This window comes from Aythya ferina (genome assembly GCF_964211825.1).
Source record: "Aythya ferina genome assembly, chromosome: 8".
Taxonomy (NCBI): Eukaryota; Metazoa; Chordata; class Aves; order Anseriformes; family Anatidae; genus Aythya; species Aythya ferina.
Window position 1 is genome coordinate 33401779 of NC_140304.1, and position 24728 is coordinate 33426506.

Sequence of the window (24728 nt, forward strand, 5' to 3'; positions counted from 1 at the left end):
AAAGGCCCTGCTGGGTCCGGAGGGCACAAGCTGAGGAGGTGCCAGCTGCAGGCCCCAGCAGCGAGGGAAGCCAGCGGTACCCTGGCTGTACAGAGGGGCATGGCCAGCAGAATGAGGAAACAGTTTGTCACCATTACTTGGCACTCACTAGACCCCACATGCATTGCTGTGTCTGGTTTTGGACATTTGGAGGCCACTGGGACATTGGGAGCTGGAGCCCTTGCCATGGGAGGCAAGACTGAGGGAGCAAGCGCAGCCTGGAGCAGTGGCAGTTCTGGGGAGCCAGGCAGGCCCCCACTGCCATGCATCGTGGGAGGACAAGAGACAATAGATGCTGGTAGAAACAGGAGAGGTGCAGGCAGGGTCTGATGGAGAAGCTTTTCCTCATGAGGATAGTCACAGGGTGGAGAGGTCGCCCACAGTTTCCATCCTTGCGGTTTCCAGGATCAGTTTGGATAAAGTGACCTGGCTTGGTCTCACTGCGCACCGGGGACTGGACTACAAACCTCATGTGGTCTTCTCCACTGTGCATTATTTTTTGATCCTATGATTCATTTGGCAGTTGTACTAGTCTGGCATAGCTTTATGCTTTCTGTAAAGAAACTGCTCTACACCCAGCCTGTGAGGAGCACAGGGAAAACCCATGTGTTGGATGAAGTGGTTTGCTTCATCCACTTCAGCATGCTCTCTGGAAGTCACGGCTGGGCAACTTTCACTGCTTTCGGTGTCAGATGCAGACCGCAGGTATTCCTTGACATAGCTGTGGACACAACACAATCAGCCTCAATACTGTTGTTTCCCAACAGCCGTGTTAACAACAGATGCCTTCCAGACTGCAAAAGTGCCATATGCAGCAACTAGAGTGAAACAGTATTCCAAGAAAAAGACTCTAAGTATTTTGTTAATAATTAATTAATCATATATTTTCTATACTGTTCTTTATAAAAGGGTTTTTCACACATAACAGCTTTTCCAACGGATTTTAAATATTCAAATCACGCTACAAATTCCAATCCTGAACACAACCAGACATGGAAAAGGCCACTAAAAGACTCCTGTTGTGCAATAAACTGTTGCGTGGCCTTGCCCAAGTTACATTATGATTTCTTTATTCAGAACATTGTCCACTGAAACGGAATGTCTCAAATCCAGCCGTGGATACAGAAAGCTGCAGAGGTCCTCAATCACAAATATCAAGGAGCTCACATCAGCTTGGGGAGCTCTGGAAATTCGGAAACCCCCTGAGCTGGTCAGACGAGGAGGAAGGCGCAGAGCCAGGGGCCGCTCAGGCCCCGGGATTACAGAGCTCGCCTCCACGCAGGCTGCCCGAGGTCGCTCCGAGGCATGCATCACAGCAGCCAGACTCCTCACAAGCATCCGAACCACTGCTTTGTCTACACTGCAGCGCAAGAAAATACCTTTAGGTCTTTCAGGTTGTTTGCAGTCATTGCTCTTACAAAGCTGCAAATGCACGTAATCGTTAAGAAAGCGTCGCCTACCAATGCGGACCCTTCAGGTAAGCTGTCCTGCTGCCCGAGGCAGCAGGGGAACGAGTACAACGAGTACATTTGCACGGTGACTCCTGCAACAGATCCTCGCCCGGTTCCTCGTCTCCCCCGGCAAAGCAGCCCGGCCGGGCCGCCCCAGCGCCCGCGGAAAAACCGAGGGGAGCCGGAGCACCGCGGGGCGCGGAGGGGACGGGACTCGGGCCTCGCCGCGCCGCCGCCGGGCTCCCCGCCGAGCCCCCGGCCCCGCGCCCGCCGCCCCACTCACCCCGGCCGCGGGTCGCTCATGGTGGCGCCGGGCGGCGGCGCCCAGGGGCAGCGCTCGGGGTCCGCGCGGCGCGGCCGGGCGGGGGCCTCGCGCTGCCGCCGCGTCCGCGCCGTTGCCAGGGCACGGCCACGCGGTGACGCCGCGGGGCGGGGCGGGGCGGGGCCGCGGCTCCCCGCGGGCCGGGAGCGGGCGCTGCGGCGGTCGGGGGGCGCGGCGCTGCCCGGCCCGAGCATCCTTCCCCTGCTTCCAGGACAAACCCCGAGGTTTGTCGCACGTTGGCGAGCTCTGCGCTTGCTGGGATAAGCGAGATGCGCTCCCCCCCCCCACCCAGTGCTGCACCTCCTCTCTTCCCGGCGAGGCACAGCCCCCGGCAGCACCCCCGTGGAAGCCTTCCGCTGTCCTCAGGCCTTCTGGGCTTCATTTGGACTCGTCTTCTGCAAAGGAAGCGACCACCAAGAATGTCAACATCCCCCTGAGCTCTGTGTTTGCTGCCCTTCCGTCATGTCCCGTGAGCTGACTGCACTGCACCGTGGCGCAGGAAGACGTCAGGAATGCCCGCAGGGGACCCCATGACCACAAAGCAAGGGGAACGCTGTCAGTCACTGGAAAGCCATGGGAAGAGGGTTTTGGGCACAAGATTACCAAATACCAGATGCTTTTCAGAAGAACTCCACCCTTCTCTGCTTCAGATGCACGTGCAGCAGCAGTTTGCAGGCTGCACCCACACGTCACCACAGCATGAGCCGTGCACGCCAAACCCCAGCCTTCTCTTCTGCCTGTGCAAAGGCCAGCGCAGAAGTGAGCCTGTGCAACCCGCCCCCAGCCCTCGCGGCAGTGTCAAGCAGACTGCCACTGGGAACCACTGCCTCAGAAGCCCCAGCTGATGAAATTGGGACAAGTTGCTGTAGCACAACCTGGCTGATAGGATTACTCTGCCTCACTCAGTTGCCTGCGATCCTCATCTTCTTGCTCCATCCTTTTTGCCCCCACCATGGGAGACAATATTTAAAACAAGGATTTTCCATGTTGATGGACCGTACAGATGGGGTATGGATCACATACACCTAAAAGATTAGGCAGAAATGTGACTAATGAGGGCTCTAACAAATTTAACTGCAGCAGCTGAAGAAGTTGTCTAGCAGAGATGATTGTCCTTTCACTGCTCATTAGTGTCTCTCTGACAGCGAACACAGCCTGGAACAGCCATGAACAGCTCCCACTTGCAGACCATTATGAAAGTGGGCTTGAACTAATACACAGTAGTCCTAATAGTGTAACTGAGTCATGGGCAAATTTTGGTTCCTCTAGGGAACCTGCTTTGGCAGGGAGGTTGGGCCCAATGATCTCTTGAGGTCCCTTTCAACCCCTACAATTCTGAGAAATTTGTTCCCCCCACCCTTGGCATGACAGAGGTGACAATGTCTTACACACCAGCTGAAGCCCAAAATTACTTTTGCAACAACACCAGCAATACAATTCCGGTCTCTCAAATATGCATCTCCTGCACTTAGACTGAAAGCACCCACTACAGCTTCCTTACTCCCTCCTGCATTTTGTGTTCGTTTCTATGCCATTATTTTTATTCTTTTCCAATATTAAAACACCCTTTTCCATTTGTGCAAAACTTCAAAAATGCACAAAAGATTTGTTATTCTAAATTTCTTCACAAAACAGTCTGTTATGTTTTCTTACTTTGCTATGTTACCTTTGTACAGAGAAGCCAGCAGTGTAATAGCAACAGCAGAGCTACCCTGACACCTTCTGGTGAGCAACGCCACAGCAGACACTGCTCAGGACACTTCTGCTCTGAAATTTCATCTCTTAACACTATCTATCTGTAATACAGAAACTGCACTAAGCAAGAAAGGGATAATTGTAAATCATAAACCTCTCACGTAACACCCCCTGAACAAAGGTCAAGCTAAAGAGTATTTAAAAGCATACGAGTAAAAAGAGGGAGGAAAAAGGAAAAAAAGCTGAAAGAAAAAAAAAATATTCAGTTCTTTTCTACTGCAGCTAGATATGTAGTTCCAGTTAATCAATTCTTTAAGGCCTTACTCCAAATAACACAGGTACATGACTTAACACTCTTGCCCATCAGTCACCCCTCCAGTATCAGTTTCCCCAAAATGTCCTCACCATGCTTGAGCCCCACTGGGTTGAATCTCACCCTCCCTGGCAGCTGCCACCAGGGGTGTCCCTGCCAGTGGGTGGGCTGTCAGTGTGCAGGCAGCTGACAGAGAGTCCGAGTCCACATCAAGAAGAGGTGGCTCCTTTTCTGTGGACTGTGCTGAGTCTGTTTAAACCAGTTAAACTGAATTTGGTGCTGTTGATGTGCTCTGCTCAGCTTATGTTTCAGGTAGTTGCTAGCACATATTATTGTCTTTGAGTTTGTACAACACTTGCATTTCTTCATTCCCTTTATCTGTGTGGTCTTACAATAGTGGTCCCCTAAGCATTAAAACAAAATGTTAAGATCTGAGGAAGAGGCTTAAAGAGACACATTGTGGGGCCGTCTCTTACCTTAATACTTTAACAATGGATTCCAAGTAAATTCTGTGACAAAGGATGAACAAAACATTAGCTAAAGAATTTACAGTCCTGGTTACATGCATATAGTAAGCTACATATATTTGTCTATCTGCTTAAAAGCAGGATTCATTTTGCACTACTTATAGCTTCCCTGTAAAGAGGATGATCTCAAATTCCAGTTTAGATACTAGTTTCCCTATCACTAGGTTTCCATCAGAAGGCCACACCAGCAAAGAAAAGTTATTGTTTCCACATCAGCCAAAAAAGTTACAAAAATTAAAGTACGCTCAAGTCCATTTCTTAGAAAAATAAAACAGATTAATGAATCAATATAATTAGTAAGCTAGCATTTACTGTTCCTTTCAAACCTGATCAAAAGTATATTTTATAAAATATATTCAATGAATCATATAAGCAAAGGTGCAGTTAGAACAGCTAGAAAATAAATGGAAGAAGACTTTATGGAAGGAGCACCATCTTTCCTCGAGCACCACTGCTATGAATAATGTCTTCATGAGCCTTAACCACTTTCTCCAGTGGATATTCGGAGCCTACAATCGGTTTCAGCCAGCCAGCTTCTATGCCATCAAGAAGTGCTGTTGCACATTCATGCCTTTCTTCCTACATTAAACAAAAAGACAGCATTTACCACAAGGTGTTTACATTTTAGAAAAGTATTAATAATTTCTGCAAGCTTTAAACCAAATTTTAAAACCCGGGAATATTTTATGATGTTCTGAGATGAAATCAGAATGTAAAAGAACAAATAAACAAGTTCCTTCCAGAAAAAATATGCTTTCTTTACCCCTTTTAAAATAGACTAACTATTTCAACAGGAAATACAGAGGTACTGGAATAGGTTCAATGGAGCATTCTTTAAAATAAAAATGTTATTCTCATACCTCAGTTGCAAGAAACAGACCAACTCCTATTATGCTAGATTCTTTACTCATAGTGTCTCTTGGATTTATCTCAATGGTACCTCTACAGCCCACAACCTGTTACGATGAAGTTAAAAGATAATTTAAGATATAACTGTTGAATTGCACCGCTAAAAAAAAAAACTCAAGTCAGTGAGTTTTATATACCTACCATCACCCTTCCTGCATAGGACAACAGATGCAAGTCAGTAGCAAGATTGATGTTGGAGAGCATTTCTATTATTATATCAACTCCTTGCATTTTCGTGTATTCCTATCCAAAATACAATAACATGTTATTAAAGTCAACTACTGCTTTGGTGCTGTTGCATATTTCATATGCTACTGATAACATATATATTACAATTTATTATTTAATTTTTAAATACAGGCTTTGTGCTAAGGCTAAGAGTTAATAATTTTAACTTTAGCAAATTTTGATAAGCTGAATTATGATAAATTATCATATTGAGATTTGCTGAAATGTGTAAGTTTTTAAATGCCATTGCCTGTGAAGAAAGCTCAGCTTTTCTGACCTGGAAAATCTTTTCTTCTTGTAGAAATGAATCAGGCAGTTCACTATTGTTCCTAAAGACGTTTATTTTTAAAAGCTTCCAGAAACAACTGTTTATACATTTTTATAATGTTAATAAGAAAAATAGATGCTGCATCAGCTAGGCCTGATACAAACGTACCTTTATTTTATCAATGTAATTAGCTTCTCTGTGATTAAATACTTGGTGAGCACCATTTCTCAGAACAATATTCATGCCTTCCTCAGTTCCTGCCGTACCCAAAACCTTTAAACCACAAGCTCTGGCAATTTGACATGCTGCTATTCCCACCTGAATAAGAGGAAGAAGGAAAAAATTAAAAATGTTTTGCCTTTTCTTTCTTAATTTATCAAATATCAAAATGCCAAATTTATCAAATTTTATTTTATTTTTATTTGATAAAATAAAATATTTGATATATTTTACCAGTGACTTAGAACTTAACCATTTAAAAAGTTGACCTGATACTTTTTCATCTATAATAGGTAACTTGAAGCTTAAGGATAACCCAATAGTCTTTGGTAAATGAAAATATGTTTCTGGAGACACAGTAAAATTTTGTGTTTTGTTGCGTGGAAAAGGGTAGACTTTTTCCCAGTAGCAGATCATCAGATTTTAATTATATTAAAAACAAACAAACAAAAACAAAACAACCATGCCATCAATTAAAATGCATTACAGCCAGACTGATTATCAGTGAAAAATTCAAAAGGAGGTACATTTTTAAGAATCATTATGGAAGACAGCATGACTTTACAGAAAAGATGCAGCACAAACTATCTTTTCTCTTCAGCATGTGATTCATCCCTATATGTGTATCTCACAGCTTTTGTAAATGTTCCCATAGCAAAGGATACAATTCCACAGAAAAAACAGATTTGGACTATATGTTTCAGCAAACCAAAAATCAATGTCATTTCAAGAAAGCAAGTAAAATATGTAACTATAGAAACACTACATTTAGCTTATAGAGGGAAAAAAAAAAAAAAAAAAAGATGCTATGATGCTGAATGGCATTGCAGTATCTTAGAATGATATCAGAATTCTTCCCCATATGAGACTGTCAAAATCACCTTTTTGCTGTTTACCAAATAATTCGTAAAACTGTCATTTCATAGCAGTTGTTTGGCTCATCAGTAGAAGCTGAACAAGAAAGTGCAGAGTATGAGAGATGAGTTAAATTCCTATGTTGTGTGACAGAGATAAAAGTTACCTTGTCATGTAAAACCAAGGAAAATTAGATGTGCAATTTAACATAGTATTCAGTCATAAATTCATGTGTTCCAGTATCTCTCCATGGGCAGGTAGCTGTTAGGTAGTAGTAACAATATCCCAGAAATGCATAGTTGCTACATAACAGTGATTACTTCTCAGAGAACTGAAAACACCTTGTACGTATTTTAAAATTACAGCTTTCCATTATTAGATTCACCTGAAGAAGATTGATTATACAGCTTCTGGATCAACTTCCAACTGCAGCAATGTGTTTATTATGTGACTTCTTTATTAGGGGCCTTATGCAATCATTCATGCAGTTTCATAGTTGTTAGGGATAACAGGGCTTTTGCTTTAAGAAAAAAAGTATCCTAAAGTGTCTGGAAGAAAAAACTATTTTGTTAATCCATTTATTGATACAAATGTGACCGTAAATCAGACAGAAGCAGATAGAAGGACAGAAAAGAGCATTTTCTATAACCTGCCTTCTCAAAATACTTACACCCCCACTTGCACCATGCACTAAAACACTTTCTCCTGCTTTAGCATGGCCTCTGAAAGGAAACAAAAACAAACAAACAAACATGGACATTACAATTATGATACATAATCATTATATATTAGAGTGCATATACTGACATTAAATATTATCTTTTACACATAATTATTTCCAGTTTATGTTATCACTAAACAGGTATAATCAGATTCTGGAAAACAAGGAGACAAAATAAACCTTTTAATTTATGAATTCAAGTAACATACAGTTATGTCAACATGCAACTAGCAGCATGTAACAGTCTGATACCGAACCCCAATTCACAATCTTCACCTGCTAAAAAACTTAAAATAAACCACACTAGTTTTAACCGTTTGTTCTATTACACCAAACCAGACTTCCAATTCTAAGTTCTCATCTAGCTGACATGGAAGTCTGGCTTTTAGTCATTATACAGTCCTACAGACAGGCCTATATAGAGAGTTTCTTTACCAGAGAGGTTCATAAAGAAAAGAGGTGATTCTGCTCTACAGCGCATTGTCAGGTTAATTAAGAATTAGAACTATTCCCATTTTTCCTCCCTAGCTAGAACACCAGTGAGCACTGAAAAAGAGTTGCACTTTTATTATGTGATACATACTGAAGAAGCCTTTCCACGTCTGTTCTCTTAAGAAGGAACACTTAACAGGAAAATACAGTCACTAGCTTCTAGGTAAATTATCTGACAATTCTCTCAGTATAACAAATATAACTTAAGTCTTTTAAACATTTTGCACTTGTTAGTGTCTCCATCCCCCCATTTTACAGGACAATGACAAACACGGGATTCAGTATTTTAAATGTTCAAAAGTAAAATGCAGAAGCTTAGATTTGGCAACTTACTTTTGGAAAAGAGCACGATAAGCAGTGAAGTAGGGTATTCCAATTGCTGCTCCTTGTTTGAAGTCCAATTTATCCGACAAAGGAAAGACTCGATTAGCTGCAGCAAGTGCATAATCTGCATAACCTCCAGAGATCGTATCAATGCTAAAAACCTTGTCTCCTTTCTAGAAAGCAGGAAAAGGAAATAGAGAAATTAATAATTTGTCTTACTTCCTTTTGTAATAAACATTAAGAACTAGCTCCGTCTATTTCTAACAGCTCTCCCGTTAAAAATGAACTGTTATCTTTGCCACAGAGAAGATTTTTAGAAATGCTAATGCATACAATCAACGTAACAGCAACCATATAATTTCATATACTTAAAGTGTCATAATTACTGCTCTACAGTGCTCTACAGTGTAACACACAAACCTACTGTCTCATTAATATTAAACTTAATAAATTTGACCATCAAAGAATTCATTCACAGATTTCAAGTGAAAAAAAAAAAAAGTTTTACAAACACAGAAGAAAGGTTTCTTAATTATTTTTGTTTAAACATGGAGAAAAGACACACAATATACCCTAAAGTAAGTAAATACTGCAGCTGTTCTTCAGCAGTGAATACTCAAGCCATCAATTCACTAGGTTACGCAGGAAACAGACCACCTAGCACTGTACTTTACAGGTGTGCTTAGGTGCTTCATTCCTGCTGGTGGACTGGAATGCCAGCTGCTCGGGTCCGGGTACGTATCCCACTCAGTATGTATCTGCTCACAGAACAACATCATCACCCACTAAATTTCACAGTTAATTAGGTCTGATTTTTCTACTATTTATGTGTCGACTGCCGTAAGTACACAGCATGCAGACTACTCTCTTTTATTCAAGCAACAAGCATCATGATTTCCACAAGGAACAAAAAGCTAACATAGCAGATACAGCAAGCTACTGATAAGAAAATATGAATAAACATGATTCTTCCCCCTGAATAACCAAATCTCTCACCTCTCCCACAACAGTTACACAAATGTGAAGTTGGGAAATTCCAAAATGATTTTTACAGTAATTTATACATTTGTCTGAGACCAACAGTCTATAGTAACTTGAAAGGAAGAACAGATGTAAAAACTATGTAAATTTCATGGGTATCTTTTAGCAAAATGATAATTGCCTTCTTTTTTTCCAAAATATCCTCCCCTCTAAGAAAACCTAAGTAAAATTACTAGACTGTATTTGACCTGTCTTAACAACAAATATTTAATTTATGCTTTTTTTTTTTTTGGTCAGCAAAATAAGAGCTATTTTCATTTCCCCAAAAGCCATACAGAATTATTTCAGTTCTGCATGGAATTACCAAATAATAATTTCAAATATATCTGTGATGCCATAAAAGTACTTCTGAACCACAACTTTTGTACACTTGATATCATTGCTTTAAGCAGACAAACTGAAGTGCCTTGTCCAAGACCTTGTAACACTTGGAGGTTCATAGCAGCCTAAAAAACTTCCCCACAATTCAGTCTGCAGACTCTGCATTGCCAGTATGATCCTGCTGCAAGCTTTTGCCAGTCTATGAAAATGATTTTCTCCCTCCAAAATAGATTAAATTATTATAAGCAGCAAAACAGTAACAGTAGTACAGCAATCACACAAAGAGGATTCAGTACACAGTAATGAATTAAAAGCCACCATATAAATACCTTGAACGTTGTCACATGTTCCCCAACACTTTCAATCACACCAGAAACATCTGTGCCAGGAGTATAAGGTAAAGCTGGTTTTCTAGCGTAATTCCCAGAACGAATATATGTCTCAACAGGATTCACCCCACAGGCATGGACTTTAATTAATACCTAAAAGAAAGCAAGTTTGTTAAACAATAATTGAAAAGGTTTAAAGTTTAGAATTCACAGCAGAGTATCATAGCATCACAGCATTTTAACTAAACTCTTACAGTCAGCACAAAAAAAACAACGTTGAACTGAACTAAACCAGCGCTGAACTAAAGTTATATTCAGGTAATCCTTTATGTGGAATGTGTACAACAGTACATAGAACAGTTTAAAAAACAAACATCTGCTAAATATGATGTCTCGGCCAGTATGAACAGGCTGATTGACAAGTACAAACTGAGGATGAAAAGTGTTGCTTTGCACACTTCATTGTTCACACTCTGTTCTCTGTGTAGCTATTCAGGCCATACAACTCACATACCTGATTTTCTTTTGGGACAGGAATTAAAACATCTGACTGGAGTTTAAGTACTTCAGGGCCACCAAATTCAAACACTCTGACAGCTCTCATTACATTTCTTGTGGTTGCCATAGCCATCAGAATATCTGGAAAAAAGACAGAAAACAACCTCCTCTCAAGTAACTGATTAAAACAAGCCTCACTTCTGATTTAAATTTTGTTTAAAAAAAAAAGTCTCCCCAAAAGGCAGAAAAATAACCCCACCATTTGCAGGACTTCATGGGTATTAAGAGTTATATGGAAATAATTTATCCATAGAAGTATTTCTACAACAGCTCCTGTAAACATTGCACTGGCTATACCGTATGCAGTGATGCGTGGTACTTTGGGGAAAAGCACTGCCCACGTACTATTACCTTCTAGCACAATAAACCTTGAGTTGCTGAAGAAAAGCCTGTTGCACACCAGCTGACTGGCTAATCTAACCAAGTAGCACTGCAGTCCCTGCTTCGCTTACTATCAAACTCGTGCAAAAACGAAAAAAAAAAAAAAAGTAAAGGAAAAAAAAAAAAAAAACAGCTTTCAAAACTAAAAGATACCATAGGATATTAAAATAAGTCAGGAAAAAATAAAGTACAGATTGCAGTTCATAATGTCAGCTGGGTTTGGATTTAGCCACTGCAGCTGTATGCAGCAGAGACGGTGGCTCACAGCCCCGCGCGTTGATGTCAGCGATGACAATTTATCAACACATCAAGCTGGGACTACCCCAATGCACCCTTTCGTAAGGTATTAACTAACGCCACAAGTGGAGTACTTCTGCCGCAGGAAAAGTTGTATGGACCTCCTTCAGCAACATGACCCGTTCAGACGGGATCGTTACTGGGCACAGCAAATCCTCACGGGACTGCAAAGAGCCGTACGCGGCGCTGCAGGAGCCCTGCGGGCCGTGCTCTGGCTCGGCCCTGGCCGCGGACGCTGTGTCTGTGTGTAGGAGCCGCGGGCTTTGCGGCCGCAGGCAGGCTGCGCTTGGAAACGTGCCCGACTTGAACGCTGCTCTCCGCGCCTAACGCGGACTGCACGGCTGCCCATGCTCGGTTCCTGCTGGAGCCGGGAGGCCCGGCCAACCGCAGCCTGCCGCGGGGAGGCGGCAACAACCGCCGCCCCCCCCGCCGTGCGCCGCTGCCGTGAGCACAGGTCACCGGCCGCACCGCACGCCTGGCCCGGGGGCACGGAACGGCCCGGGGGGCACGGCCCGGGGGGCGCGGCGCGGCACCCACCCTGCAGCGCCGCGGGACGGAGAGGAGCCGGAGCCGGGCCCGGCTTCTCCGGCGGGTGGGCCCCGAGCCGCTATGGCCCGGCTCTGCGACAGCCCCGGCTCTGGGCCGCGGCCCCGCCCCCGCGGCCCCGCCCCATCAGGCCCCGCCCCATCAGGCCCCGCCCCATCAGGCCCCGCCCCTCCGCCATGCCCCGGCTCCATCTGCGCGCTCTCCGCGGCCTGCGCCGCCCGCCCCGGCCGCCGCCCGGTCCCGCCCCGCTTCCCGGGGCAGAGCGGAGGCCCGGGGACAAGCGCCGGCCCCCCCGCCGGCCGCGTACCTCCGCCGGCCCCGTCCCGCGGCGGAAGGCCGGCCCCAGCTGCACGGCGGCGGGGCGCGGCCGGGGGCGGGCGCTGCGGGCCTCGCGGGCCCCGCCCTCACGCGAGGGAGGGAGGTTTGGGCCTCGCGGGCCCCCGTCGGCCGCCGCGCCCCGCCCCGCCCCGCCCCGCGCCATGGCGGCCTTCGGGCGGTGGAAGGCGCAGCGCCTGGCGCGCGCGGACGCCAGCCGTAAGGGCGCCCTGGACGAGCGCGCGGCGCCCGTGGTGCGGCTGCTGAATGCGCGGGCGCGGTTCTGCACCACCAGCTCCTGCGCGGGCCGCCTGGTGCTGGCGCAGGGCGGCGCCGCGGTGAGCGCACGGCGGGGCGGGGCGGGGCCGGTCCCGGGGGGCTGCCGGGGAGGGAGCGGGGCCGGGCGGGGCGGGAGCCGCGCCCCGGGAGCCCGCCCGTGAGCTGCTGTCCCCGGCAGGAGGACGCCGAGCGCCGCGGGGCGCCGAAGAAGGGCTGCGTGTGGCTGCTGGTGACGCACGAGCCGTGCCGCCGCGACGAGCTGGTGAGCGGGGCGGGGCGGGGCGGGGCGGGGCGGGCTGGGGCGGGCCGGGCCGGGCCGGGCTCCAGCCGCGCCGTCTGCGCGCACCGGGGCTGTCGGCGCGCAGCGAGCGTTCCCTGAGGCGCTGCGGGGCCTGCGGCAGCAGCAGGCTGTCCCTCGGGGGGAGTTCGCAGCAGGGATATTTCTTTCCAAACAACTCCCTGTGTTCAGAATAAGCACGATTGGTTTTTGTTGTTTTGTTTTGTTTGTTTGTTTGTTTTCCGTTGTAGTAGGTATTCTTCCTTTCCTGAAAGGCTCCTGTCAGAGTAACTGTGTTTTTCATCTATTCTTTGTTTTTCCTGCTGCTTGGGTTGCCAGCGAGGTATCAACTGGAGATTAATTCTGGTTTAAATGCCTTTACCTCCAACAGCAAAATAAAACTGATTTTTGTAGGATACTTGCTGGTATTTTTACAATGATGACTGAGTAGTTAACAGCCAAGGCTGGGCTAAAACAGAGTAGCGTGTGCCTTGGTAATACCAAATTGCCTCAGGAAAATAGGCATTTGCCTAACACAAGTTCCGGGGCACCATCTGAGATGATGCTTGCTCCACAGGTGCAGGATGATGTGGCCTTCGTCCTGTTCTCCACCAGTCAGAGCCTGAAACGCGTGTTGCAGCAGTAACTGTAAAGTGGGTTACAGAATGGGTCAGTTCTGGTTAACAAATGTTTCTTTAATGGAAGTGATCAACTTCCATAACCTGTGGCTATTTCTGCTTCATTGTTTTGGTCAGCAGTTTAAGAAGCGACCAAAATTAATTCCTTTGCTTACAGTAAAGGCAGACGTGTTTAGGTTAGCATGCCGGTGAGTGAGTGTGTTCATTTCATATGTAGTAACTTCTTCATTAAAAACGGTCTTGAGCCCTGCTTGCTGTGAGAACAGCCTTCATTTACAAGCAGACACTTGAAAATAGTGTAACAATGAATCTCTTACACAGCATTTTGAATTGTGTCTTAAAATCCCCTGAAATATAATTTTTTTTTTTCTTTCAAAATACTGTACCTTCTATGTGCATGTCTTTCCATGGTCTGTCCCAGAACTGAAGCAGTTACAAGGTCCCAAATTCCTTCTCTCAAATCACAGCTTGCTCTGCCATATGTATACATTTGCACACATTCATATAAAAAAATTCTTCCAAATATTCTTTACTGGTATTTGTTTTAGCAGAACAGAACTTGCTGCTACTTCCATCAGTATATTTCAGGCTGAGTAGGACACAGTAGGATGTTGCTATTGACTCCTGTGAGAGGAAATACTCTGATCTTTCCCATTCCTTTAGCAAGTAAAATGGATTTTTCTTAATGCATGAATTGTAAGAAAAATGTCTGAATAATTTTTAAACACCTTTGATAAAGGTTTGCCAGTCCGATATTTAGGAAATGAGAAGGGAAATCAGAATCATATACTCTGATTTGCTTTTCTGCTTTCAAAGTATTTCACTTCACCATGTATGTTAATGAGCATGAGATGTTTATTTTATTTTTATCCCAGTATCCTCCCAGCACTTAGAGAAAAAGCATTATGCATTATTAAGGAGCTCTTCACAAGGTTATTGACGTGACGCAAGCATAATCTCAGAATTACACAGGTGACTTAAAACTGGTGTATTTCTTTTCCTTCACAATTTACTGGTGTGAGTTTCAACCACCTTCAGCTTCGGATTTCTGGATGTGTGTACAGCAAAACTGGGGTAGCCAGCATTTAGTACTTCAGGATATGCACACGCAGAGTGTTCAGTTCTACCAGGCCCTATGCATACATAGTTTAATCCACCCGTAGGTATGGGTGGACCTATAAAGTATGTCTTCAGCTGCTGTTTGTTGCTGACAAACCTTTCACAAAAGTGTTAGTACGGGATACCTTACAAGTACTTGACTGTGAGTGTAAGGTTTCTCACGAGTGCATCATTGCTCATCCCTGTCTCATGAGTAGGTTTTGCCAAATGCAGGGGGCTACACGCTGCTCTTGTCAGACGGTATCATACCTGGGCTAGGAGCCATACAACATGGAAGTGAAAGTGTTTGCTGCAACACAGACATTTGCCCTTCCTGAAATAGGGGCTGTTTTCTGTGTTAGTAAATGTGCTGCCATGGTTTCATTAAACGATACCAGTCATTTTCTGCTTCCTATCTCTATCAATTGGTCTTGTGGTCTAAAGAGAGGGATTTTCATTCTTGTGAGCTTTCTTACTCACCAGAGACAAATACTTTCTGTCATTTCATGGTAGCAGTTAAACTTTGACTATTTAGACACTGGGTTGGAACCAGATGATCTTCAAGGTCCCTTCCAATGCAGACAACTCTATGATTCTGTAACATGAGGTACCTACTCTTGTTCCCAATAGGTATTTTCCCATGCACTTAACTGGGAGCAAGTCTGGGCCTCAAGGTTTGTGGAATTAATAGGGAACTACTGAAAGTAATTTCTTATTAATTTGAGTTTACAGAAACTTAATTGATTTAGAAGCAATAAGATGATGATTTAAAAAAAAAAAAAAAAAAAATTACCAAAAATGTTTTGTTCCATTAGTAAGCTTTTTGATGAAATAAGTATTGTAAGACAGCTTTGAGGTGGTGCTAACAAACATTGATAATTTCAGCCAATAGGGCTTTTGTAGCTATTTGTATTCTCACTGAAAAGCTACCTCTAAAGTATCTGCTAAATTAATTAGCTTTTGCAGGGAAACAGAAACCCTTAAAAACACCCTCACTGGAATCACACACACTGCTCACAGGTAATAATGCGTTCTCTGTTATAATGCTTGCGGCAGAGACAAGGCTGTCTAGCTTGGCTTCCAACCACAGTACATGCCAATCATCCTGCTGAAGCAGGACACTGTCGCTCAGATGGTCAGAACTGAGTTTCAAACAAGGGAAAAAACTCTGAAAAGGCAATGAACGTGTTGATGGCAGGTCCTGGCCTGGGTTAAGCCACACGAATGCCGGCTGCTGCATGTTGGTACCCCTGCTGACACCAGCACAGCCCAGGCAGACGTGACACGGCGCAGGGGCCTCAGGGTGCACACAGCCGCCCTGTGCAGGGCCCTGCAGGGGAGCTGCACTGACTCTGCGTAGCCTTCTGGATAAGGAAGCTTTTTCACCACGTTAGCACACTCTCAAGCAGGGCATGTTCACCTCAGTGGAGCGCTGTGTCAACACAACTGGTTTCCAGGTCCAAGCAAACACTAAGTAAGTTAGCTTAGGTATTTCTGTACAACGCTGCATTATGCACTGTTGGTCATTTCTGTTTCTCATCAGCTTTAGCACAGCCGTGGTTACTTGGCATTTCTTAAAATCTGGCACATAAATTAGACATTCAGGAAGACCTGCTTTCAACTCAAAATAAGAACATTTACAGATGGGATGATGCATAAATATATTTACATATTTTGCAATGCTTAAATGAAAAATGTGTTACTTCAGCAATTTTATGTCATCGTGCCTTAAAAAGCATGTGAATTTGATTATTTCCTGAAGATTTTATTGAATATTTTTGTCCTACAGAAAAGATGAGAGGCTAGATGAAACAAAAAATACAGGAAAGTCACTGAAACTTCTCAGGTTAATGTAGCAAGCTTTTTAGCACTGCAAATTAAAGGAAGTGAAGGTGAACAAGAACCCGAAATACAAGCAATACTTAGGATTAAATCATAAAATGGAGTAAGTAATACAACTGCATCAAAGCAGATCATCTGAATGGAAAAAAAAAAAAAAAAGCCGTATCAACCATTAAAGGTTGTTCTACATAACGATAGCATTGAAAAGTAGAGAAATTGTACTAATATGACATACAGAATGTCATAGAGTTTTCTCCACACTTGCAAACCCAGAAAAAAAATGTTACTAGCATCTCATTCTGCTACTGGAACTTAGGTCTTAAGGTAACTTCTTGAATTGTGTAATTAAGGTTTTTTTTGTTTGTTTTTTTGTTTTTTGTCTTGTTTGTTTATATCTCTAATTTCAGCCCCTGAATTGTGTTTCTTTAACTCTTACACTGTAGGCTATGCATTGTTGTTTAAATTAGGATTAAAATGTGATCAAATATGTTAGGCCATATATTCAATTGGCTGATGCTCAGAAAGTTTTCTGCAGTTGAGAAATATATTTCAGAAAGTAAATGTGGTTGTTGGTAAAGAACAGCGTAACAAAACAAACACCTGACTTCTCAGGTTTCATCTGATTGCAGTTAAACAGTCCTCTTCCCATACTGTAGTGACTGCATCAATTCACTTGAATATACAAAGAAATAAACAGGGAAGCACGTTAAAGTTTTTGAAGTCTTACCTTACCATGAATTTCTGTTGAACCTAATCAATTTAGCAAACAAAATCGTGGAAATCTGTGGAGTTTTTGTGCATTATGAGCAATGAAAAATTGGAAGCAGCTGAAAGAACATGATAGCTTGGATCTCATTTGCTATGTTTTTAATGTTTGCTTCATATGCTAACTATTATTTTAGTTGTTTTGGTACTAACAATACATATTTACAGTATTAATGTAAATTCTTCATGTATTTTTCAGATGACAGCACTAGAAAAAGCCACTGGTGATGTTGTGTTCAAGTTTGAACCATTTGTTCTTCATGTGCTTTGTCGAGAGCTGCAAGATGCACAGCTTCTGGTAAAATTACATCAAGTAACAATGTAATGTTGTTGGTCTGTTATATTCCTTGCTAGAAAAGTAAAAGTATTGGCTCTTGAGTAAGTTTTAGCACTTGAAAATAGTCCCAGATGTGCTATATGTTTAACAACTGTGGTATTACAAGCTGATGAAGAAAACAGCTTTAAACTTAGGAGAGATCTTGCTGTACTTTTTAGAAAACAAAATTACTTAACTACAGTTTAATCTTCTTCTTTGAAGCAGGTTGGCTTGTAAAAATAAATAAATAAATAAATAAAGCAGTGAGCCTAGATTGTTTTTGCTGGCTGAAATTGACTTTTTTTTTTTTAAATGTTGTTTTGCTACTGGCCAAGCCATTTGGCTCCAGCATTTCAACTAGTTGAGTAGCACCTTTGTCTTCTGCTTTTTCAGTGTGACTCTGGAGAGCAATCCATGATGGTTTTATTCCTTCATTAATGGAGAAGAGAGTTGATTAGGTTCTTTTAAAGTACTGCTGCAGTTTTAACTATGAAAGTGTTGTATGATTGTCTGTATGGTTACCAGCTCTTAAAGATGCAATAGTGAAGTGCCAGGAGAGATGTCAATGGCCCATCTGGATTAATGGTTTAGGATTAGACAATCAATTGGCTGTAGTTCTTTTGAAAACCATCCATAAAAATTTGTGGCACTTTGTGGGTTTGATCTTAAAGCCATCTCAATGTAACTATTACTGCATTAATTCAGGGAAATGGTGTTTTGAATAAATTCATTTTTTTTTCCCCAAAAAACAGAGTTTATAAATCACATTGCATTCCTAGTTATTTCTTGCTGTGAAAGTGTATATGACATGTTAACGACATTTATTTGTGCTGCAGCATTCAGTGGCTATTGATTCTGGGTTTAAGAACTCTGGTATTACCGTTGGCAGAGGAGGAAAAATTATGATGGTAAGGACTTACTGCCTTAGCTGTAAAGAATATAAAAAAATATTTCATTAATACTAACCTCAAATATTTACAATTTAGACTGTGTCTCTTAATGTGAAGCACAGCTATGAAAGAGAAAGCTGTTGCGAAGAAATAACATCGTTTTATTTGACAGCAAACTAACTGTGTGGATAAGTTTAGGGGTTTTGTTTGGTTGTTTTGTTTTGTTCTCCTGTGATGAATTGCCCATATTGCTTACATAACCTTCAAAAAAAAAAAAAAGTATTCTAGAGAAATCCTTCTCTGTGTGTTTTTAGGCTGTCCGGAGTACTCACTGCTTAGAAGTTCCATTGAGTCACATGGGGAAGTTGATGGTCTCTGAAGAATATATCGAGTTTCTTATACACGTGGCTAATCGGAAAATGGAAGAAAATACAAGGAGGATTGACAGGTTTGTTAGATAATACTAATCCTATTCATGACATCTAATTCCAAAAGTGAAAAATGCATTAAGGGTGTTATTTAAGGGGGGGAAAAAAAAACAAACATACCCCAGATGTCTAAATTACAATTTCTTTTTTTTTTTTTTTAGCTCAGAAGACTATAAACTACTGAAACAAAAAACCTATAAGCAAAGAGTTTGCAGACTGTGTATTACTGAGTAGAATTTATGTTTTTTTTTTTTTCCTAATGATTACAGCAGCATTTGTTGTTCTAACTCAGTAACTGTTTCAGAAGTATTCAGAATGCAATGCACACTTTAATCCACTAAATGTTTTGTATAGTTTCCAAAACCAGTGTGCTTCATGAAGGTGCTAGAAGGCTACACTCTAGGGGGTCTATATGTTTATTTCCAGACGAGGAACAGAATAAGCAGAAGAGCCAAAGAGCACGAAGATCAAATGCTGAGGAGACACCTATATATACTAAGACCAATTTATTTTTATATGTCCATATGGTCATCAGTGCCATCATTCATCAGATATGTGACCTGATAACATTTATGTTTTCTGTAAGATTAATTGGATCTTAATGGGACATGAATGTAATCACTAATAGGCTTCTAATATTTGTAGCATTGTGGCATCACAGAGCAAAGTGGCATGACATACACAAGGACACATGCTTGTATTTCTAATTTTTCTTCCAGAACTGGCTAGACCATTTCAACATTAGTAAGGATTTTCTTAATATGTTTTGATTGCATTCCAAAAGCATTCATTTCTCAGAGTAGTTTTGCAGATTCTGAGCAAACCAACAAAAATAACTACATGCTTGTCTTTCTAGATTCTACAAATGCTTACAGTTAGCTTTGGAGGCTGATGTCAGTGCAAACAATTTGCATTCTGAGGAGACGGAGAAGTATCACTCAGTGTACGTTCACAGAAGAAAGAGAGAGACCATTCAAGAACAAGATGTACACACCTCTCCAAAGGATCATAGTGAAGAATTAGAGCCTGAGGATGATCCAGAAAGTAACCTTGGTATTTTTGCTGAAATCATGATATAGACTAAGGCATTTGAAAGCAAATGACAAACTGGATGATAGTTGTAATGTTCTTTATAAGATACTGAAATTACTCTAGGTAGTAACACTCCTATGGACACTACCAGAAAGAAAATTAATTAAACAGAATTGTGGACAGATGTAATGCCATAGAAGCACAGGAAACAAAACCTCATTTTTTTGTTGTTGTTGTTAACAGCACTGTTGAATTAACATTCTCTTACTGTGTCAGTTATCACAGAAGTGACTGGTTTGCTATAGCCTTTGGCCCTGTTCTTTGTAGAAGCATTTCCCTTTCAATTGCTGGGTTTAGGCCTGCTAATTTTTTTATTTTTTTTTCCTGAGGAGAGACTCTAAAAACTGTGTTTTTATCCTTGAAAGTTTTTAGACCCAGTAGGAACTCAGAAAAGTGTGCAGCAACGTAGATGGCTCTTTCAGAAAACACAGCCACTCATTAGTCAGCTGCAGTACAGTACCTGGTCTGGAGGTTAGTACAGGAAAGAAAAACTTAAGTATGGCTGCATGCAGACTTCAGCCTGGTGCCTCCAGGATCCTGTCCTAACTATTGCACTGAGCAGCAAGGTTGGCATTGTTTTCCTGCACTTTACTGTTTCAAGCTCTAGCCCCACTGCTTTAATGTGTTCTGCTTCCCTTGGCCAGCAGCTATTGAGTGTTACTTTTCTTTTAGCCAACTCCGTAAACTGTTATTTCATTAGCTCACTTAGATACATTTGTATCTGGTCAGCACCCAGCATCAGTCCAAACTGTTGGGCAAAAAGTCAACCAAGTGTATGCGAACAGGCTTTCTTAGCAGGGTATAAAATATTGACGTGCCTTAAATGTTACAGATGTTTGCACCATTTAATCTGTATATATTCCTGTATTGTCCCTCTGAAAAAGTCAGTGCATGCTGGAGTTTATTTTGCAGAAAAATGATGAATTTGTAAATGTTAGCAACAATGAATTCCAAGCCATTATTTTTATGACTGAGTGGTTACTAACAAAGCCTCACAGGACCCTGACTGAAGGAAATGGTTTATTTGGTACAGTTAGGTGGTTGTCATTGTTTCCATTACATAAACCTACATCTTGGGGACACTTTAATTCCACTGTAAAAAATTTGGCATGCAAGGTAGCAGTCAAAGGGAAAACTGAGGGCTTTAAATAGATTCTGAAAGACTGGTTAGACTGTGTCTGCAGTAGCAGGCTCTCCAAAACAAAACAAACAAAAAAAAGCTCATGCCTTTTGTGGAGTTTGTTAGCTTTGTGAACTTACACGCTGAGCACTTTGACAAGGGCATGTGCATCCGTTTGGAGCATGGGAAAGCAAGAGACCAAGATGTCTTTGTGGAGAAACTGTTGTCAGTCACGTGAATGGAAAGGGCCTGTGCTTGATGCTGACCTTAGCTGTTGGCTACCTGCAGAGAATGAGCAATTAGAGACAGGCCTATTCTCTTCCTCGGTGGAGGGGACAAGGCACTACTGCCATTGTGAAGAAATGGCTGAAGGGCAGCTGCTGCCGCGGGAGGCGGGAGCACTCAGGGCTGACCGTGGGCTGCTCCCAGAGCCTCTCAGTGGCCACCGGCCCAGGGGCTGCCGCAGGCCTCAGCGCCTGCGCTTGTGTGTGGGTGTCTCTGCCCAAGGCACCACCGAAGCCCCTCAGCCTCTGCTACCTGGCAAGACCGGAGCGGGCAGCCCAGCTGCAGGAGGGTCCGGACGGACGGCTCGGTATGTCTCCAGCTGGCCTGCAGTCTCCACGGTGGCCCCAGTGTGCGGGGGCTGTCGCAGAGGGCTGGCTGAGCTGCCGGCTGCAGCAGCTGCCCGAGCAGCGGCATGAGCAATGCAAGCTGGGCCCAGCCGTGGACCATGTCTGTGAAGCACCGCGCTGTGCCCGCCGGCCACTCGCTGCGGGACTGTGGTGCGGGGCTGCAGGGCTGTGCCCGGCAGGAGCGGGTGCTCGGCACCGCCTCGGTTCGCTGGAAACACCTGGGCACACCAGGCACGGCCCCTGCCCTCACGGTGAACGCCAGCACGGGCAGCTTTGCAGCCTTAGGACCACCAACCATGTCAGAACCTGCGTGTGGCATGAGCCCATCCCTCGTAAAAGCAATACCACCTCCGGAAGTCTGCGGCTGCTCTGTTTAACAGTTGCAGCCGGACTATCACCATCTTGTTCCTTCATGTGTGTTAACTGCAATCACTGATGACTGCTGGAGAGTCTTCGTACTCTTAAAAATAAAAGGAAACATGACGCTACTGCAAGAAAAATATGCAGTCACATGATTCTGAGCGAAGGATTAGGGAATCGTTTTACTTAAATACTTGAGCCACTTTTACAAGGCTTTTTGGATTTTTTACATTTCAGAAGGTGATGCCACAGCCTGTGTTCCACAGCCCCTGCACCCTGTCAACAGAACACCAGCACAACCCCTGCATACACCGCTGCCTTCTGCTTTGCCTGCATGCCTGGGGACAGCCATGCTTTTACAGGATTCACAAGTTCCTTTTGAGATTGATTTTGTCATGCCCTGCTTTACTTCCAGCTGCTCTGACTAACTCTGTTATGCTTTAAAGCAGTGTTCAGAGTCAGACTACCTGCATCCAGGTGGGTGGCAAGGGCACACATGACACCAGACAGCAGCCTTTAGCAAGGCGATTTGGGGGCTCTGGGAGAAGGAAGAAATTGCTGATAAGCAAACATTTTCCTAATGTTGACAAATCTTTGCCATTTGTAAGTATGCTTAGCTACTTAATCGATGAAAGGGTATTCTCAGCCCAAGCTTTTTATCTGCTTTTGCTTTCTTAAAATATCAGGTCATTTTTAAGGACGATTTCATTTTGCCTTACATTAAATTGTTTCTGGGGAAGCAGACGTACTCGCTCACTCTAGTAACTGACTGTCTTGTCTCACCCCTAACACTGAGCGTCCACACCAGAAAAATCAATGTAAGTTGTCATTCCTCAAATCAGAGCGAAAGCTGTAGCCAGTTGTGCTCACAAATATACTACATCCAGCAGGCATTTCAGCATGAAACTCACTTGACTGTGCCACCAAGACAATGCTATGTGCAGATCTCAGAAGTCACAGGCACATGTATTTGCTTGACACAGCTTCTTCCTTGAACCGTAAGTGCCTTAAATCAGTTTTCAAGAATGTAACAGAAACAGCATCAGATTGCAGTGGCAGACATGGTTTTCAAATGTGGTTAAAAATCTCCTTACAAGACTGCTTACGAGTTTTCAATCACCACTCCTATGGATTCTTTACTTGAATTTGCCTGGGTCTGTGCATTTAACAACAAGCAATTACATAAAATTTAGTCTCATTTTTTTAAAATAGCTTTGTACTATTAAATACATCCTGCAGTGGTGTCTTAGAAGGTCCTCAGTACTTCCAGTTACTGGAAATACATGATTACTTCACTATATCTTGGCAATTCGATTTTACAAAATGTGATATTAAGGAGGATGCTTAAATCCATGTCTACCAACAGCTAAATACAATACCACTGCAGTATGCTGTGCATTAAATAGTTAACAAATAAATAACTTTGAAAAGGAATTTAAGAGTTTTTAAAAGTAGATAATAATAATGTGTGTAGATTTTTTCAGCTGCCTATGCAATTTTTTTATACCAAGAGAAAGTAAAGTGTGTTAGAAACACTGTGGTGTGACAACAGCAGACAACATCTAGATGTCAAAATGAAAGTGTCTTCAGCTCCTTTTTAAAAGACCAACATCCAAATCCCCCATAGCAATTGTACATGAGCTTTTATTCTGCCTTCTGGATACAGTTTATTTATAGTAACCAAGCAGATAGAATACTTTAGTCAATTTTATACTGGGTGGGGGAAAAAATTAGTTTTAATTTTCAGCATGACACCGTGAAAAAAAAAAAAAAAAAAAAGCATATTTTTCTCAATCCACCTTTGTTTTCGTTTTTGTTTTTTATCAAAAAAAATATATATATTTTTTCATCAAAGAAAACTGATCATATTTTATAGTTATTGTAATTAGCTTTTCTGAAGAGGAGTCCCAAAAGCTACCAATTTAAGTGATGTTAAATCACTTCACCTCAGTGGCAGACACCAATTTCAGCACCTCGTCAGAGGAACGTGCACCTCTTTGTTCTGTCTCCACTCCACAGGCATACATTTAAATGAACGCTCGCGCTGCGCTGCCACAAAGCTCAACACGCTACTAGGTGCGCTCCTTCCCAGCAGAAAGCGAAACCCTGACCTGTGGCGCACAGGTTGCCGGTGGCGAAAGGTGTCAGAACAACCGAGCCAGGGGTGAGAAGGGTCAGAAACACCCCGACCTAGAAGCCCGTGACGGGTCGCGTGCGGGTGGGCTCGCTCCGCGCACGGAGCAGGCTTCCCCGCCGCCCGAGCACGCACCTCTGGAGCACGCTGTCCCAGCGCGTTTACCGCGTCGTGGGGACCGCAGCAGTCCGCGCAGCGGGGGTGCCGGAGCTTCCTCCTGTTCCGGTAGTGCTGGGAACCGTCCCGCGCTGCCCGGGCCCGTCCCGAAGCCCAGCGCTGCTCCGAGCGCTGACAGCGAGACCCGCCCGAGGGGCAGCGCCGCGGCTCCGCCCGCCCGCCCCGACGGCTCCCGGCGGCTGCAGCCCGGCAGCGGCCCCGCGCCGCCACGGCCGGACAGGGGGACAGGGGGGGCACCCGGCGGCGCGGGCAGGGGGCTGGGGCTGGGGCTGCCCGCCCCCGGCTGGCTCTCGGCGGCCGGGCGCCCTGCCGGGCCGCTTGGCCAGAGCAAGCCGCCTCGCCAGCCCCGCTCAGCCTCAGCCTTGCCCGCAGGCAGCACATGAAGTGCGCGGACGGCGGCAGGAAAGGTGAAGCGTCAGGCCTATGGTGCTTCTAATCGTGGACCTAGAAGCGTTCGCGATCTGGTTCTCCGTTAAAAAGCTTCACCAGTGATACTGGAACTTTAAACTGCGGCTCTCTGCACCCGCAA

The 24728-nt window shown here is 43.8% G+C and overlaps 3 protein-coding genes across 10 annotated transcripts in view; 1 reads left to right on the plus strand and 2 right to left on the minus strand.

Moving 5' to 3' along the window:
* The window catches only part of ERICH3 (glutamate rich 3), a gene marked incomplete at both ends in the record, with an annotated part of 33342 nt that extends 31336 nt beyond the window's left edge, over positions 1–2006 (minus strand). Inside the window, one exon of the mRNA XM_084528295.1 lies at positions 1774–2006. Coding sequence (XP_084384421.1) covers positions 1774–2006 — 233 coding nt within the window. The remainder of the gene's footprint in view (positions 1–1773) is intronic.
* Positions 2007–4637: 2631 nt separating this feature from the next.
* On the minus strand, positions 4638–18670 carry CRYZ (crystallin zeta; the record flags this gene model as incomplete). 6 transcript variants are annotated; one of them, XM_084527912.1, is made up of 9 exons in its annotated part: positions 4638–4926; positions 5208–5303; positions 5398–5499; positions 5921–6070; positions 7497–7548; positions 8373–8536; positions 10055–10207; positions 10569–10693; positions 18589–18670. In XM_084527912.1, 9 exons carry the CDS (start codon positions 18602–18604, stop codon positions 4765–4767), a joined length of 1020 nt encoding a protein of 339 aa, XP_084384038.1. In that variant the 3' UTR covers positions 4638–4764. The 6 variants fall into 6 exon arrangements, with proteins under 6 accessions (XP_084384038.1, XP_084384036.1, XP_084384040.1 ...); XM_084527910.1 differs by lacking the exon at positions 18589–18670 and adding an exon at positions 12125–12317; XM_084527914.1 differs by lacking the exon at positions 18589–18670 and adding an exon at positions 12144–12279.
* TYW3 (tRNA-yW synthesizing protein 3 homolog) lies at positions 12316–20743 on the plus strand (the record flags this gene model as incomplete). 3 transcript variants are annotated; one of them, XM_084527916.1, is made up of 6 exons in its annotated part: positions 12316–12489; positions 12609–12692; positions 17250–17348; positions 18203–18274; positions 18571–18704; positions 19541–20743. In XM_084527916.1, 6 exons carry the CDS (start codon positions 12316–12318, stop codon positions 19761–19763), a joined length of 786 nt encoding a protein of 261 aa, XP_084384042.1. In that variant the 3' UTR covers positions 19764–20743. The 3 variants fall into 3 exon arrangements, with proteins under 3 accessions (XP_084384042.1, XP_084384043.1, XP_084384044.1); XM_084527917.1 differs by lacking the exon at positions 18203–18274; XM_084527918.1 differs by lacking the exon at positions 12609–12692.
* Positions 20744–24728: the final 3985 nt, after the last annotated feature.